Source organism: Lagenorhynchus albirostris, chromosome 2 (assembly GCF_949774975.1).
Source record: "Lagenorhynchus albirostris chromosome 2, mLagAlb1.1, whole genome shotgun sequence".
Taxonomy (NCBI): domain Eukaryota; kingdom Metazoa; phylum Chordata; class Mammalia; order Artiodactyla; family Delphinidae; genus Lagenorhynchus; species Lagenorhynchus albirostris.
The window spans coordinates 35,625,234-35,644,753 of NC_083096.1; the positions used below are offsets into that span (position 1 = coordinate 35,625,234).

General features: G+C 34.5%; 1 protein-coding gene across 1 annotated transcript in view; it reads left to right on the top strand.

The window, feature by feature from the left end:
* Positions 1 to 19,520, top strand: part of C4BPA (complement component 4 binding protein alpha) — a 41,242-nt gene that overhangs the window by 7,975 nt on the left and 13,747 nt on the right. Inside the window, exons 2-6 of the mRNA XM_060130409.1 lie at positions 288 to 442; positions 1,422 to 1,607; positions 2,300 to 2,399; positions 15,231 to 15,316; positions 15,486 to 15,680. Of these exons, the coding sequence (XP_059986392.1) occupies positions 288 to 442; positions 1,422 to 1,607; positions 2,300 to 2,399; positions 15,231 to 15,316; positions 15,486 to 15,680 (722 nt within the window). The remainder of the gene's footprint in view (positions 1 to 287; positions 443 to 1,421; positions 1,608 to 2,299; positions 2,400 to 15,230; positions 15,317 to 15,485; positions 15,681 to 19,520) is intronic.

Below are 19,520 nucleotides of genomic sequence, written 5' to 3' on the forward strand. Positions count from 1 at the left end.
TATCTACTGCTCCCCCAATTTGCCCTGCATCCATTTTCTAACATTTACAGCATACCTGACTCAGATTCAGCCACCTACCATCTCTCCACTTGGAATTAATCTCTCTTAAGAGCAGAGTGCTTCTGCAGAGGTTAACACCCACTGTTTTGTGTTGTAACATTTGTGCACCTATCTTTTCTTTCACTCTAGGCTGTAATTTCTTCAAGACATGGATCCCATAGTATTGATCCTAGTGCTTTATGACAAACAGGAATTCAATGATTGTTTATTAAATTGAGTTCTTTCAGCAGAAAAGTGTCAGCGAAGCAACAGAGAGCTCCAGTTATGATCCTTCATAGAAAGGGGACAATGGCATCTTGGCCTTTCTCTGGGTCCTGGAGAGTCTCTGATCCAATTCTGTTCCAAGTGACCTTGGTTGCTGCTCTGTTGGCTACTGTTCTTGGTGAGTAATAGGGAGACAAGTTCAGATTGTCAACAAACATTCAAGATCATCTACTCATTCACTTTCAAGACTAGCGGAGAGCTGATTAAGCTTTTAGCAGAAATCCAGCTTCAGCAACAAAGGGTTTATTTGATCAGAAGTTTGGAATTTACTTGGAATTCTGAACTTAAGGGGATTTGGAATTATTTAGAATATAGGGGGAATTTGCTTTACCCATAAAAGAGTCCATTTTATAGACATTTTCCGTTAGAATTTCTTCTTCAGGAATTTCCAAAACTATTTGTCCCCAACCAAGACTTGAAACAAATCTGTATTATCTGTCAGCCCGACTAAACAATCTTCACTGTCTGTGGGTTTATCCAGAATGGACAGGGGAAGTATATTATTCTACTGTGGATCCTGAAAGGTAAATCAGCCCTATATTTCATTCTTGCAGGCAAAGCAGGATGAAGATTTTTATGCTTCAAGGGCTCTATACGTCTCCCTTCAGATCACTCAAAATCCAAAGGGTACAAAAAAGTACAAATGAGAAATGTTATTCTCATCCTTTTCCCAGCCACCCAGTTTCTGTTCCCTGAGTCAACCTATGTTACATAATGTTATTATTAATGAAATAATGTTTCTGTTGAAGGAAATTGTAGGACTTCTGGATTTGCATGGATATATCTGAGTCAGCAGATATGGGGAAACTGATAGGCTGATGAAATCATGTCTGCCATCCTTTTAAGTTAAATCATCTCATTTACAGGAGAGAAGGGGTGAAAAATTTATGGCTTTTATCAGGATCATTGTCATTAATCAACAAACATGTATTACTAATTATTCACTGGATTCACTGAACAGTGGGGATAATAAGAGTTACTGTTTTTCTTGATTAGAGGAGAAAAGAATGGTTCCTGCTCTAAAGTAATGCTACTGAAATTTTAAGATGCTGTGTCCCAAGCTATAACTTTTGGTGTTTTGTCATTTTGGTGTCCAGGCAATTGTGGTCCTCCACCTTATTTACAATTTGCTTCTCCAATAAATGAGTTGAATGAGACAGAGTTCGAAACTGGAACTACTCTGAAATACAGCTGCCGCCCTGGCTACAGTAGGACAAGTTCAAGAAGTCACGGTGTTACCTGTGACTCAACAGGCAGTTGGAAATACAGGGAATTCTGTGTCAGTAAGTATGAACATTTATTTTTCTTATTTGTGCTTTTTACTTCTTTGCAAATTTATCTCAGGAACTAAGCTTTATGAATGCAAATGAGTGTCTTTGGTCACTAAGAAACAATTCGGTTTGTCAGTTACTGATTTCAATGTACACATGTGTGCCACTTTTTGAAAAACATAAACAAATGAATAAAACAAAAAAATTGGGAGCCACCTAGTTGCATTGGAAAATGTCTATCCTTTACAATATATTCAGTAAGAAATTTTTTTTGGAAGTGAACTACAAATTCAATTTTAGTACGTTGAAAACTAGATTCACTCTGTAAAATTATAAAAAGTTATGTTGCTAGAAAATGGCAATGCAGTTTTCAAAGAAACCTCACCCCAAATATATGCTGTGTTTGGAAGAAGATGCTGTGATTCACTTAGTTGAGAATAAATTCTGTGATGTTTTTCCAGTAGTAGGGGTATACACACACAATCTATACTTTTTTTGTTTCTTTTGTGACCAAGGACATGTATTTTGAGTGGCTTAATTTCAAAGTACACACTGGAGATGTAGAATGGAGCTTAGCTCCCTGGTCAGTGTGTTAAATCCTGGGCCATAGACTTTATTACCACAGTGATCCATCAGCTCTCTTTTCTAATGCCATATCCATGAGTACATGTAATCACTAATCATCATTTTAATTTTTCTCTCAGAGAAACGATGCGGAAACCCAGGAGAATTACTTAACGGGCAAGTGACAGCTAAGACAGATTACTCTTTTGGATCACAAATAGAATTCAGCTGTTCAGAAGGGTGAGTGAGAGGCAAGCTAGAGACGATACTTTTCTTTTAAATTAATTTTTTAAAAATAGCTAATGTATTCATATATTAAAAAAAAGATGTAAAAAGGTATACATTGAGAATTCTCACTTCCAGTCCATTGCCATTGCACCATTCCTTTCCATCCTTAAACAGGGATCCACCTTTACTGGCTTCTTATGTACCTTTTCAGTGTTTACTTTTACATATACAAGCTAAGAAATTAGTATATATTTTTATTTTGCACCTTTCCAATAAGAAAAGTAGTTTTGAATCTTGCTTTATTTTTTACTTACCAATATAAACAGGAGATATCTCTATGTTTGTGCATAGAGAGGTCTCTCATTAATTCCCTTTTACAACTGCATAGAATTTTATTGTGTGATGTATCATGGATTAGTAATCTCTGATGGATTCATGAATATTTCCAATCTTTTGCTGTTCTAAACTACGCTCTAATACATAACCTTGTACATATAAGTCAAATCTGTAGGGTAAATTCCCAAGGTGGGATTCCTGGGTCAAAGAATACATATATTTGAAAATTTGAAAGTTATTTCCAAATTGCTCTCTGTAGAAGTTACATGGTTTTACAGAGTATACAAATGTCTGTCTCTCCATAAACTTTCCAACTAAGTGTGCTGTCAAACTTTCAAACCTTGTAAAAATTTTGAAAAATTTCCTATTTTAGAGGTAACAATGAAATCTTACTATAGTTTAAATGTATACTTCACTTATTCTGAGTAAAATTGAGCATATTTTAATATGTTCAAGAGATGTTTACACTTATTGTGAATAAATATTTGTGAATTACTTGGCATGTACTTTGCCTCTTTTTTCTACTAACCTGTTGACCGTTTTATTCTTAATTTCTAAGCTATATACATACACATATTCACATGAATCTATGTGTATTAGGGTTTAGACCTTGTTTCTGATATGAGCTGCAACTTTTCCCCCAAGTATATTATTTTTCTTTTGACTTGGCTTTGGTACGTTTTTTCTTGAAGAGAAATTTCTTTATGTTGTCAAATTTATCAGTCTTCCTTTTAAAAAGGCTTCTGAATTTCAGGTCTTAATTTAAAAGGTCTTCCCAAATACAAGATTTTGAACTATTTGCCTAGATTTCTTCTACTACTTTTTATGCTTTCATATTTATTAATATTTAAAGCTTTGATCCATTTGGAGTCATTATAGAGTATACGGTATGAGGTACATGTCCCAGTCTGTATTTTTCCATATGGCTTTCCTATTATCCATACATTATTTATTAAAAAGTCTATCTTCAATTTACTGATAGGAGAGTGTTTTTTGACACTATATGAAATTCTTATATATATCTGGGTTTATTTCTGGACTTTCTATTCAATGCTGTTGTTTTGCCTATACATTAATATACACATTTCACAGTCATCTACTTACTGATGTTTTATAATATACTTTAATAATAATATGGATAGTCCTATCTTATTACCTTTCTTTTCTAGGATTTTCCTGACAATATGTATTTGTATATTTTTATATGTGAACTTTAAAGTTAGGCATATTTAAAAATCAGTGTTGGACATGGAGGCTAAACAATACATTGCTAAATAAACAAGAGATCACTGAAGAAATCAAAGAGGAAATCAAAAAATACTTAGAGACAAATTACAATGAAAAAACAACGATCCAAATGGAATCCAAACAATGATTCCATTTGCTGTGGAATGCAGCAAAAGCAGTTCTAAGAGGGAAGCTTGTAGCAATACAAGCCTACATCAAGAAACAAGAAAAATTTCAAATAAACAGTCTAACATTACACCTAAAGGAGCTAGAGAAAGAAGAACAAACAAAACCCAAAGTTAGCAGAAGGAAAGAAAGAAAGATCAGAGCAGAAAAAATGATATAGAACAAAGAAAACAATAGCAAGGATCAATAAAACTAAAAGCTGGTTCTTTGAGAAGATAAACTAAATTGATAAACCATTAGCCAGGCTCATCAAGAAAAAAAGGGAGAGGACTCAAATCAATAAAATTAGAAATGAAAAAGGAGAAGTTACAACAAACACCACAGAAATACAAAGCATCCTAAGAGACTACTACAAGCAACTCTATGCCAATAAAATGGACAACCTGGAAGAAATGGACAAATTCTTAGAAGGGTATAAACTTCCAAGACTGAACCAGGAAGAAATAGAAAATATGAACAAACCAATCACAAGCACTGAAATTGAAACTATGATTAAAAATCTTCCAACAAACAAAATTCCAGGACCAGATGGTTTCACAGATGAATTCTATCAAACATTTAGAGAAGAGCTAACACCCATCCTTCTCAAACTCTTCCAAAAACCTGCAGAGGAAGGAACACTCCCAAACTCATTCTATGAGGCCACCATCACCCTGATACCCAAACCGGACAAAAATACTACAAAAAAAGAAAATTACAAACTAATGTCACTGATGAATATAGCTGCAAAAATTCTCAACAAGATACTAGCAAACAGAATCCAACAACACATTAAAAGGATCATACACCATGACCAAGTGGGATTTATCTCAGGGATACAAAGATTCTTCAATATATGAAAATCAATCAATGTGATACACCATATTAGCAAGTTGAAAAATAAAAACCATATGATCATCTCAATAGATGCAGAAAAAGCTTTTGACAAAATTTTTAACACCCATTTATGATAAAAACTCTCCAGAAAGTGGGCATAGAGGGAACCTACCTCAACATAATAAAGGCCATATATGACAAACTCACAGCAAACATCATTCTCAATGGTGAAAAACTGAAAACATTTCCTAGAAGGTCAGAAATAGACAAGGATGTCCACTCTCGCCACTATTATTCAACATAGTTTTGGAAGTCCTAGCCACGGCAATCAGAGAAGAAAAAGAAATAAAAGGAATACAAATTGGAAAAGAAGAAGTAAAACTGCCACTGTTTGCAGATGACATGATACTCTACATAGAGAACTCTAAAGATGCCACCAGAAAACTTCTAGAGCTAATCAATGAATTTGGTAAGTTTGCAAGATACAAAATTAATGCACAGTAATCTCTTGCATTCCTATACACTTATGATGAAAAATCAGAAAGAGAAATTAAGGAAAAAATCCCATTTACCATTGAAACAAAAAGAATAAAATACCTAGGAATAAACCTACCTCGGGAGACAAAAGATCTGTATGCAGAAATCTATAAGACACTGATGAAAGAAAGTAAAGATGATACCAACAGATGGAGAGATATACCATGTTCTTGGATTGGAAGAATCAATATTGTGAAGATGACTGTACTACCCAAAGCAATCTACAGATTCAGTGCAATTCCTATCAAATTACCAATGGCATTTTTTACAGAACTAGAACAAAAAGTCTTAAAATTTGTATGGAGACACAAAAGACCCCGAACAGTCAAAGCAGTCTTGAGGGAAAACAATGGAGCTGGAGGAATCAGACTCCCTGACTTTAGACTATATTACAAAGCTACAGTGATCAAGACAATATGGTACTGGCACAAAAACCGAAATATTGATCAATGGAAGAGGATAGAAAGCCCAGAGATAAACCCACGCACCCATGGTCAACTAATCTATGACAAAGGAGGCAGTAATGTACAGTGGAGAAAGGACAGCCTCTTCAATAAGTGGTGCTAGGAAAACTGGACAGCTACATGTAAAAGAATGAAATTAGAACACTCCCTAACACCATACACAAAAATAAACTCAAAATGGAGTTGAGACCTAAATGTGGGACCAGACACTATAAAACTCTTATAGGAAAACATAGGAAGAACACTCTTTGACATAAATCACAGCAAGATCTTTTTTGATCCACCTCCTAGAGAAATGGAAATAAAAACAAAAATAAACAAATGGGACCTATGAAACTTCTAAGCTTTTGCACAGCAGAGGAAACCATAATCAAGATAAAAAGACCCTCAGAATGGGAGAAAATATTTACAAATGAATCAACAGACAAAGAATTAATCTCCAAAATATATAAACAGCTCATGCAGCTCAATATTAAAAAAACAAACAACCCAATAAAAAAAGTGGCAGAAGACATAAATAGACATTTCTCCAAAGAGGACATACAGATGGCCAAGAAGCACATGAAAAGCTGCTCAGCATCACTAATTATTAGAGAAATACAAATCAAAACTACAATGAAGTATCACCTCACACCAGTTAGAATGGGCATCATCAGAAAATCTGCCAACAAGAAATGCTGGAGATGGTGTGGAGAAAAGGGAATCCTCTTGCACTGTTGGTGGGAATGTAAATTGATACAGCCACTATGGAGAACATTATGGAGCTTCCATAAAAAACTAAAAATAGAATTACCATATGACCCAGCAATCCCACTACTGGGCATATACCCAGAGAATACCATAATTCATAAAGACATATGCACCCCAGTGTTCATTGCAGCACTATTTACAATAGCCAGGTCATGGAAGCAACCTAAATGCCCATCAACAGATGAATGGATAAAGAAGATGTGGTACGTATATACAATGGAATATTACTCAGCCATAAAAAGGAACAAAAGTGGGTCATTTGTAGAGGCATGGATGGACCTAGAGACTGTCATACAGAGTGAAATAAGTCAGAAAGAGAAAAACTAATATCACATATTAATGCATATATGTGGAACCTAGAAAAATGGTATAGATGAACTGGTTTGCAGGGCAGAAATAGAGACACAGATGTAGAGAACAAACGTATGGATACCAAGGGGGGAAACTGGTCGGGGGTGGTGGTAGTGTGATGAATTGGGAGATTAGGATTGACATGTATACACTAATACGTATAAAATGGATAACTAATAAGAACCTGCTGTATAAAAAATAGATTAAATTAAATTAGAATAAAAGAAAAAAATCAGTGTTGGATTAGCTTTTAACTTAATTTTAGGAGAACAGATTTTTTTGTTTTGTTTTGTTTTTTTTGCAGTACACGGGCCTCTCACTCTTGTGGCCTCTCCCATTGCGGAGCACAGGCTCCGGATGCGCAGGCTCAGCAGCCATGGCTCATACTCCCAGCCGCTCCGCGGCATGTGGGATCTTCCCAGACCGGGGCACGAACTCGTGTCCCCTGCATCGGCAGGCGGACTCCCAGCCACTGTGCCACCAGGGAAGCCCGATTTTTTTTTTTTTTTTAATGTTGAGTCTCCCTAGACAAGAATATGTTACTGTAGGGAAGGGAAAACTTTCCCTTTGCCCTCTTAGGGTCTCTGGCTAGGTTTGAGAATTAAATTAACATAGATTAATAGGAGAAAAGTATATCAATCTTACTTTTATACGTACATGGGAGCCTTCACAGGAAAATGAAGAACCTCAAAGCGGTTAGGCCTAAGTGCTTCTATATTAGATTGGTGAAAGAATAGTAATTGTGGAAAAGTATCAAAATATATAGGGAGGCTAAAGGGAGATAAGCATTATTTTTAACAAGACCTTCAGTACAGATTTCTCTGTGAAATCAATACTCCATCTCTGGCGACAAAAATGTTCTTTCCTCCTGGTATAGAAAAGGCATCTTTCACTTGGGAGTTTGATCTGCTTTCAGGAAGAAAAGGGGAGGTCAGGAACCTCTTCTTGCATCTGTTGATTTTCAGGTGTCTTTAGCTGAAAATAATCCTGATGCCAAAGTGGCCTATTTTGGGGTGGCATGTTCTGCCCCATTCATTTTAGTGTTTTTCTCTTGTTTCTTCAGGAATGTTTCAACATTATCTTAACATAGATTTTGCATTTCTTGAAGTGTTTAAACCTAGGCATTTTATTTTTGCTATTTTAAATTGGGTCTTTTCGTCCATTAAATAGTCTAACATTTTATATATATATATATATATATATATATATACACTATTGATTTCTGCATGTTAACTTTCTGAATTCTTTTATTATTTATAATAGTCTTACAGTTGAATTCTCTTGGGATTACCCAGTTTGCAATCATATCCTCTGCAAATAGTGATTATTTTACCTCTTACTTTCCATTTTTTATGTTTCTTTTATTTTAATGTATTTTTCTTGTCTATTTATATCAGTTAGTTATATTAGTCAGGACTCATTCAGAGAAATATAAATAATATTATATCTGTTTCATATATAAATGTATATAAGAAAACCAACCAGTTAGGGTTAGGGTTAGGGTTATATATACATAAATATAAAATAAGGGATTTACTACAGGAATCTGAGTTGATATAGTACTGGCAGCTGGTGAAACAGTGTAGAGGAGGCTGTTTCTTCTATGTTTGCTAACGTGGCCTGAGGTCCGCAGGGCAGGCAGTCAAAAAGGGAAAGTGAATGTGAAGTGGGAGATGCAAAACCAAAATGGGACCCACATGGTTGAGTGGAGTATAGACTGGAAGTCACAGTATGGATTAGAGTATACCCATGAGTATTGACTGGGGTTCACATTGTTCTTTCACTGCCTCTTAGCCTTCAGCTTCAAAGATGGGTATGTCTTGTAGAAGCTGTTGCCCTTCCCCACAGTGCTAATGTACTTGGATCAGGAGTTGGAGTACATGAAGGAGGACATCCTCCAGGAGCTGGGTTTGCTGTAGTCCTGGCTGTGCCCAATGCCAACAAGGTGATAGCACAGAGAAGCAACAATATGTGTAAACTGCAGTCACGTCTTGTGCTCTGCTCTGATCTTTCAAGCATATACAGAACTTGGGTATTAATTCACTTCCATCGTCTCTTATGGACAACATTAACTTGGCGCTATGCATGGAAGAAAATTCTGGAAAAAGTAATTTCTGCTTAGTTAAGTTGACATAATTTGAATCTACCAGGGTCCATCCCTTGTCAAATTTGGTATTTATACACACTTGTTTTAACCATACTTAGCTTAACTTCCAGATAAAAGCAATAGCAAAATTATGCTTCCAACTTACATAATGCAACTATACCTCATAAAACTGAAAAGATGCTAACTCTCTACCCCAAAGACAATCCTCTTTAAGCAAAGTCATACCTCCCCTTTGATATGCTGTAATTTAAATACTGAGATATAAGCTAAACTACTATTAACGCATCTTGTTTAGATGTTAGAGGAATGAAAAAATAAAGAGAAAAAATTTAATTTAGACCAAATCTATTCATATGAAAATAAGAAAGAAATGTTTATAACTATTATGGTTCTTATTTCTGCAACTGGTCATGTGGTTGTAGTTAGTGTTTATAACTACCTGCTTCTATTACTCATTCCATATCCACTTTACCCTCAGTAACCACTTCATCTGATCGTGGTTCCTCGTGTAATGGGATCACCTGAACTTTTTTTTTTTTTCGGGACACGGGCCTCTCACTGCCGTGGCCTCTCCCGTTGCGGAGCACAGGCTCCGGACATGCAGGCTCAGCGGCCATGGCTCACGGGCCCAGCCGCTCCGCGGCATGTGGGATCATCCCGGACCGGGGCACGAACCCGTGTCCCCTGCATCGGCAGGCGGACCCTCAACCACTGCGCCACCAGGGAAGCCCTGAACTTTTATTCTTGAAGGGTCTGGGCCATTAGCAGTCCTGCCTGTATTGGGTTGTTATAGTTTTCATTGACTTTAATTAGAGGGCATGAAAATAGTACAAAAATGTGCCCAGGAAATCTCCCTGCATTCCAGACGTATACATCATCACCATTGTTGCTTTTAAGCAACCCAATTTCCCATGGCTAATCAGGATTAATCACCTCAGTCAGGAAAGTAACACCCTTCTTTGTCTGTTTATTCATTTGCTTGAGGAACCAGACTTGAGACCCAAATTCAAGTTTAATTTGCCAGGCAATTTGCCAGATAAAATACAGGATTCCTGGTTTAATTCTAGTGCAAGTATGTCCCATGCAATACTTGGGGCATGCTTATATTAAAAAATGTTTATTGTTTACCTGAAATTCATGTTTAACTAGGCATCCTGGTTATTTATTTGCTAAATTGAGCAACCTTAGTTTAATGGAACTTTTGCTGTGTTAAATGGTAGAAGCATTCCTCCATTGGTTACTAAGACTTCTGGACTAACAGAGAATATTACTTGTATTATTTCTACTTTTTAGAATTTGTTAAGGTTTCTACGTTTTAGAATATTATGTACTTCATAATATATAATCAATTTTAATTGATATTCCATAGGCACTTGAAATGAAGTTACATTGTTTACTCTTAGTATACAGACTTTGATATATACATAACAGGTATAATTTATTTATTAGCTCTTTTGAATCTTTAATTATGCTTTCCTTTATATATCTCAAGCTTAAAGATAAGAATTAAAGTAAATTAATTTCATAATTATTTAATATCACAAAAATTCTTGATAAATAATAGCATACTTTTCTTATGTCCCATGTATTTTCCCGTTGCGAAGCACAGGCTCTGGACGCGCAGGCTCAGCGGCCATGGCCCACAGGCCCAGCCGCTCCGTGGCACGTGGGATCTTCCCGGACCGGGGCACGAACCTGTGTCCCCTGCATCGGCAGGCGGACTCTCAACCACTGAGCCACCAGGGAAGCCCCGACCCATGTATTTTTTTTGTTAAAATTGCTACTACATTTTTTGGTACATAAATATTTATAGCTCTTCACTGCAAATCAAAATCTTTAACACCATAATATGCCCGTTTTGTGTAATTTAAGGATCTTGATTCTGATGTCCAGTTCATAGGATATTAAAACCAGTATCCCTTATTTTCTTTTTGTTTGCATTTGCTTTATATAACTTTGCCCGTCCTTTTGTTTTTAACCTATCTGAGGTACTTTTAGATTTGTCTCCTGTATACAACATAGAGTCGAATTTTGTTGCAACTAAAAGGTCTTTTTCTTTCAAAAGGAGACAAGTCCAATTACATTTATTGATATTAGTGATACTTATAGGTTTAATTTTCTCATATTATTTCATATTTTGTACTATATGTATATATGTGCAGTTATATATATATTTAGGAGAGTTCAAATTTTGATTCTAGTGGTTACCTGTATATAATTATTATATACCTTTATATAATTATATATACCTTTAAATACCTTCTTTATTTCTATCTTTATTTTTAAACTTGTTCCTTGTTATAAGTTACAGTAAACTTATCTTGTACTCTCTCCTTCCCTCCCCACCCCTCTGTCTTTTCTACCAGTAAATTTATGTCATTTGTATTATCTTAGTGTTTGCTTTGTATTCAACATTAATGTTAAGTACTTATATATGTCTATAGCTTGATTTTACTTCCAGCACTTACAGATAAGGCAATCAATGAGTTTGGTTTTTTTCCACTCTGTCCCTCATCTCCTTTTCTTTTTTTTTTTTTTTACAATTATCCATTTTATTTATAGGCATTTACTTATTAAGGAAAGATACTAAAGAGCACTAGACCAACTGTGAAATCACTTAGAAAGTTCTATGAGAGCAGAAACCATATGGACTATTTCCATTTCATCCTACCACCACTATACGCCCCCCAACTCAGGACCTGTGGCTTAAAGATTTTTTTTTTGCACACAGAGGTTATTCTAAACATAGTGATTGCAGACTGCAACAACAAGGCTGTATCTCTAGACTCTTACTCCACGAATACATCATGGCTTTTTGTTCTCAAGATATATTACAAAGATGAAATGGCCTAAATTGTTTATATATTACAATTAAACCCAACAATCACTTTGCATTGAGAAAGCCAAGTAATTTTATATTAAATAGTAAATAGGCTTAAAATGACCTTTGGGATTGGAAGGGCTCAAACTGATAAAATTGAAAGTTACAGCCTATCTTAGTGTCCCATAATCTCTTAGGATTATTCAAAAGCAATGCTTAAGTATACATAGTAAGGGAAATAAACAATTATAGAGAAAGAAGAGAAAAAATGAGTGTGGTTAAAAGTTATCCTACATTAAAAGAATTTTAATATCCTGCATTTCATGCATCTGTAATGAAACCACAATTTTGTAGGTGTTTCATTCTTTTAAGATGAAAAGGTTTTTAATATATATTTGGACAAGGAATGATATCTACGTCCATGTACCTATATATCTATATCTCATATAGATATATGTGCTGGTTTTTAAATGGGTAAAGATAAGCTATATTGACATAGTGAAGAATGTGCCAGTTTTGGCAATACAGAAGGACTGAACAGAAAAAGCGTTTAAATTTAAATCCGTAAACTACACTTCTGGTTCTAACACAAACTGTGTAATCCTAAACAGATCAAACTAACTCTTTGTAGGTCCTTTTCTTCTCTGTGTTTCCCACTCAGAGAAGTTCCTTTAGCATTTGTTGTAGAGATGGTTTGGTGGTGCTGAATTCTCTTAGCTTTTGCTTGTCTGTAAAGCTTTTGATTTCTCCATTGAATCTGAATGAGATCCTTGCCTGGTAGAGTAATCTTGGTTGTAGGTTCTTCCCTTTCATCACTTTAAATATATCATGCCACTTCCTTCTGGCTTGTAGAGTTTCTTTTGAGAAATCAGCTGTTAAACTTATGGGAGTTCCCTTGTATTTTATTTGTCATTTTTCCCTTGCTGCTTTCAATAATTTTTCTTTGTCTTTAATTTTTGCCAATTTGATTACTATGTGTCCCAGCGTGTTTCTCCTTGGGTTTATCCTGTATGGGACTTGCTGTGCTTCCCGGATTGGGTGGCTATTTCCTTTTCCATGTTAGGGAAGTTTTCGATTATAATCTCTTCAAATATTTTCTTGGGTCCTTTCTCTCTCTCTTCTCCTTCTGGGACCCCTATAATGTGCATGTTGTTGTGTTTAATGTTGTCCCAGAGGTCTCTTAGGCTGTCTTCATTTCTTTTCATTCTGTTTTCTTTATTCCGTTCCACAGCAGTGAATTCCAACATTCTGTCTTCCAGGTCACATATCCATTCTTCTGCCTCAGTTATTTTGCTATTGATTCCTTCTAGTGTAGTTTTCATTTCAGGAATTGTATTGTTCATCTCTGTTTGTTTGTTCTTTAATTCTTCTAGGTCTTTGTTAAACATTTCTTGCATCTTCTTGATCTTTGCCTCCATTGTTTTTCTGAGGTCCTGGACCATCTTCACTATCATTATTCTGAACTCTCTTTCTGGAAGGTTGCCTATCTCCACTTCATTTAGTTGTTTTTCTGGGGTTTTATCTTGTTCCTTCATCTGGTATATAGTCCTCTGACTTTTCATCTTGTCTATCTTTCTGTGAATGTGGTTTTTGTTCCACAGGCTGCAGGATTGTAGTTCTTCTTGCTTCTGCTGTCTGTCCTCTGGTGGATCTCCTATTTTTGTTAATTATATCATCTCAGCTTGTCAGAGCACATAACGTTTATATTTCATTCAGTCACTCTTAACCACACCTTTTTGTCTTAGATCTGCATGCTCAGTACTCACTATCAGTTGTTTTTTGTTTTTGTTTTTGCTAGTTTCTCCTGTAATCTCTGGGTTGGCTATAGTTTGTCCTCTGGTGATTTCCAAGGAAAAGTCTCTGAGTGAAAATTACTGTTGAATTATTGCAGTTTTAAATACTGTCTGAGGCTTTGCTACTTAAAAGATAATGTGGCTGGATATAAAGTCCTTGGCTCATACTTTCTTTTCTTGAATATCTTATAGTTATTGCTGTGTCTGTTTTTCTGGAGGATGTTGCTTTAGAGAACTCTGGGTTTTTTACTCTTATATGTGACTTAGTCTTTGCTTGGCTGTCCAAAGATATTCTGTACCTTTTAAATCTAGTAATCCTACTCTTAGTTGTTTTGATATGGACAATTTGGTTCAATTTTTCATTGCTATATGATGTACAATTTTAAAATGTAGATTAAAATATTATTTTATTTCTGTAACATTTACCAGAAATATATCTAAAGATAGCTATTTTGTTCTGTTTTGTATTCCTTCTTCAGGTTGTCCAATTAAGTATATGTTGATTCTCCTATGCTTGTCATCTATATCTAACATTTTTTCTCCACGTTTTGGATATTATTGTTTCATTTTGTTTGATTTTCTCATGTTTCCCTTACTGTGTATGGCTCCCAAGAGGGAAAGTGAGAAGATTCAGAACTAACATCCTGTTGGAACACCAAAGTGTTCCTATTGGAATAATCAAAAACAACACTTTTCACTTGATTTCCTGGCTAGGTTAGAAAAATTACATTTTTAAGAAATTTCAAGATAAAGAAATGCTTAATTCTTATTGTAGTTTACCTTATTAAAATTACTATTAAATTATCATTAAAAAGTTATTAGTAAATAAATTTCAGGACCTCTTAGATTGCTGAAGGTAACATTTATATTAGTATTCAGTCACATTATAGGTTTATTCCTTGATAATAGTACAATTTGAAATTGTACTAATGATGCTTTTTTTTTTTCTGTTACCATAACTCATATGGGGTAGTAAAACAAACTGAAGAAAGCTTAGGACTTGTCAAGAGCCATAGAAATGGGGGGTCATGAAGTGGGAGTTAATGGTGTATGAGAGAGGGCAAGCATCTGGACGTCAGGAGGTGGCAAACAGAGGACAAGAGAGTTTGGCGCCAGTAATCTGGCTGGTACACTCATCCAAAGAAAATTGCAGAACACACTCAAATGAGTCTTTTACTCTACATTGTCCTGCTTGAGCTCTGAATGAACTCCATGCCTGATATCTAGTCAGCGTCCAATAATAGATTACAGAATAAAAGAACAAGTGAACACACACATCTCATTGCAGTGATAACATTTTACAAAATGGAGTTCTCAATAGGAAATGTTACCTGAAAAAACATTATTTCTTCATTTTTAATATTGAGTAATAAATCCATTTGTTCAGACTCGTTTATTCAACTTAATTTATAGTAGGAATAATCCCATTAAAATCTTTGATCCTATCTTACTCAGGTATATCTTAACTGGCTCAGCCACTAGTTTTTGTGAGATCCAAGATAAAGGAGTTGGCTGGAGTGATCCTCTCCCCAGTTGCGAAAGTAAGTAGACTTTTTTTGACTTGCCTCTAAACCTAAACCATGTTACGTAATAAAACTCCTGTGCATTTTTGCTGCTTCTTATACCCTTCATTAGAGTTTGCATCATGAATGTTAGATTTGTAAGGATGCTTTCCCTAATTATTTCTTCCTCTTCACTCACTCATCTCAGTTGTCAAGTGTGAGCCTCCTCCAGCCATCAGCAATGGGAAGCACAATGGTGGAGATGAAGACTTCTACACTTATGGCTCTTCTGTCACCTACAGCTGTGACCCTGACTTCTCAATGTTAGGCACAGCCTCCGTTTCTTGCAGACTGGAAAATAAGACAATAGGTGTCTGGAATCCAAGCCCTCCTATTTGTAAAAGTAAGTCATAATGATGAATTTTGGTTTGAATTTTTTGTTTAAAAGAAAAAGGAAGGTAAATGTATTGGGGGAAGTGAAATGATTCAAAGACAAACTAATTATTGCAATGGTGCAGTATTTTTTTGGTAAACTGATGCTTATGCATGAAGTACCAGTATGTGGTAATAAATAACACTGATATCTCATTGGCTTTGTGAAGTAAAAGTTTTTTTTTTTAATTAAAGTATCAATATAATTGACTCACAATATTATATTAGTTTCAGGTATACTACATGGTGATTTGATATTCTTATACAGTACAAAATGATCACCACAAATCTGGTTACCATCTGTCACCTTACACTATTACAATATTATTGACTATACTCTTTATGCTGTATGTTACATCTTGAGATGTATTTATTTTATAGCTGAAAGTTTTTATCCCTTAATTCCCTTCATCTATTTTGCTCTGCACCCCATTCCCCCCTGCCACTTCCCTTCCTTGTGGTGACCAACAATTTGTTCTCTGTATCTATGAGTTTGTTTCTGTTTTATGTTTGTTTGTTTTGTTTTAGATTCCACACATAATTGAAGTCATGTATTTGTCTTTCTCTGCCTGACATTTCACTTAGCGTAATACCCTCTAATTCCATCCATGTTATTGCAAATGGCAAGATTTTATTATTTTTTTATGGCATATATATATATATATATATATATATATATATATAGCACATCTTCTTCATCAATACATCTATTGATGGACACTGTGGTTGCTTCCATATCTTGGCTATTGTAAATAATGCTTCAATGAACATTGGGGTCACATATATCTTTTCAAATTAGTGTTTTTGTTTTCTCCAGATAAATAGTAAGGAATGGAATTCCTGGATTGTATGGTAGTCCTATTTTTAATTTTTTGAGGACACACCATACTGTTTTCCATAGTGACTATACCAATTTACATTCCCATCAATGGTGCACAAGTGTTCTTTCTTTATCCGCATCCTTGCCAACAGTTTTTATTTCTTGTCTTTTTGGTAATAGCCATTCTGACACATGTGAGGTGGTATCTCATTGTGGTTTTGATTTGCATTTCCCTGGTGATTAGTGATGTTGAACATCTTTTAATGTGCCTGTTGGCTATCTGTATGTCTTTTTTGAAAAAAATGTCTATTCAGGTCCTCTGTCCATATTTTAATCAGATATTTTTATATTGATTTGTATGAGTTCTTTATGGATTTTAGACATTAGCCCTTATTAGATATATCATTTTCAAATATCTTCTCCCATTCAGTAGGTTGCTTTTTTGTTTTGCTATTGGTTTCATTTGCTGTGTGAAAGCTTTTTGGTTTGATGCAGTCCCTTTTTTTTTGCTTTTGTTGCCCATGCCTGAGGAGACAGATCCAACTAAAAAAATACTGATAAGACTAATGTTAAAGAGATCACTGACTATGTTTTCTTCTAGGAGTTTTATAGTTTCAGGTCTTACATTTAAATATTTAATCGATTTTGAAGTTATTTTTGTATATGGTGTAAGAAAGTGGTCTAGTTTCATTCTTTTGCATGTAGCTGTCCAGTTTTCCCAACACTATTTACTGAAGAGTCTGTCTTTTCCCCACTGTATGCTCTTGCCTCCTTTATCCTAGAAAAATTGACCATATAAGCATTTATTTCTGGGCTCTCTGTTTTGTTCCATTGATCTATGTGTCTGTTTTTGTTCCAGGACCATACTGTTTTGATTACTAATGTTTTACAGTATAGTTTCAAATCAGTGAGCATGATAACTCTTGCTTTGTTCTTCTTTATCAAGATTGCTTTGGCTATTTGAGGTCTTTTGTAGTTCCATACAGATTTTAGGATTATTTGTTCTAGTTCTGTGATAAATGCCATGGGTATTTTGATAGGGATTGATAAATCTGTAGATTGCTTTGGGTAGTATGGACATTTTAACAATATTAATTCTTCCAATCTATGAACACATTATATGTTTCCATTTTCTGGTGTCATCTTCAATATATTTTATCAATGTTTTGTAGTTTTCAGTGTACAGGACTTTCACTTCCTTGTTTAAATTTATTCCTAGATATTTTATTCATTTTGATGCAGTTGTAAATGGGATTGTTTTCTTATTTCTCTTTCTGATAGTCTGCTATTAGTGTATAGAAATTAAACAAATTTCTGTATATTAAATTTGTATCCTGCAACTTTAATGAATGCATCTCTTAATTCTAATAGTTTTTTTTGTGTGGAGTCTTTAGGTTTTCTATATATAGTATCATGGCACTGGCAAATAGTGACAGTTACTCCTTCCCTTCCAATTTGGATTCCTTTTATTTCTTTTCTTGTCTGATTGCTGTGGCTAGGACTTCCAATACTATGGTTAATAAAAGTAGTGAGAGGGGGCATCCTTGTCTTATTCTTGATCTTTGAGAAAAAGCTTTCATCTTTTAATGACTGATTTTGATATTAGCTATGGGTTTGTCATAAATGGCCTGTGATATCAGTTGTAACTTCTCTTTTACTTTTGAGTTTGTTTGAGCCATCTCTCTTCTTTTTCATTGCTTTTTCCTATATTTTTTAGTCATTATTTTATTTACTTTCACTGTGATTTTTATTATTTCATTTCTCCTACTAATTTTAGGGTTTTTTTCTAATTCTTTTGGGTCTTTTAGGTGTAAAGTTTGATCGCTTATTTCAGAGTATTCTTGTTTCTTGATGTAGACCTATATTGCTGTGAACTTCCCTCTTATAACTGCTTTTGCTGCAACCCATAGATTTTGGAAAATTGTGTTTCCATTTTTATTTCTCTCAATGTATTTTTTGATTTTCTTTTTGATTTCTTCATTGACCGATTGGTTGTTTAGTATCAGGTTGTTTAGCCTCCACATGTTTATATTTTTCCATTTTTCTTCTTATAATTGATTTCCAATTTCATATTATTGTGTTTGGAAAAGAGAACTCAATCTTCTTAAATTTATAGAAACTTGTATTATGGCCTAATATGTGATCTATTCTGGAGAATGTTCTATATGCACTTGAGAATGTGTATTCTGCAGTTTTTATATAGAATGTTTTGTATATATCTATTAAAACTATCTGATCTAATATGTCATTTAAGGTCAATATTTCCTTATTAATGTTCTGTCTTGATGATCCTTCTTTGTCTTTTGTTATAGTATTTGTTTTAAAGTCTCTTTGGTCTGATATGAGTATTGCTATCCCAGCTTTCCTGTTGTTTTCATTTGCATGGAGTATCTTTTTCCATCCCTTCACCTTCAGTCTGTGTATGTTTAGCTCTAGAATGAGTCTCTTTTAGGCAGTATATAAAAGGGCCTTTAAAATTTTTTTTATCCTTTCAGCCACCTATGTCTTTTAATTGGTCCATTTAGTCCATTTACATTTAAAGTGATTATTGATATGAATGTACTTGCTGCTATTTTGTTAATTGTTTTCTGTTTTGTTTTGGTTTTTTATGGTAGTTCTTTTTTGTTCCTTTCTTCTTCTCTTAGTCTTTTCCCTTGTGGTTTGATGATTTTCTCTAGTGTTATGTGTTTGGGTTCCTTTCTCTTTAATTTTTGCATAACTATTATAGGTTTCTGGTTTGTTGTTACCATGATGTTTATATATATATATATATATATATATATATATATATAATAAACTGATATATATCTTTTTATTTTAAATTGATAGTCACTTAAGTTCAAATGAATTCTAAGAGCACTATATTGTTTCTGCCCCCCCATTCTACATTTTTCACATTAGAGTTTACAACTTTTTATTTTGTTTATCCCTTAAACTACTTATTATAGTTATAGTTGATTTTGCTACTTTTGTCTTTTACCTTTTATACTA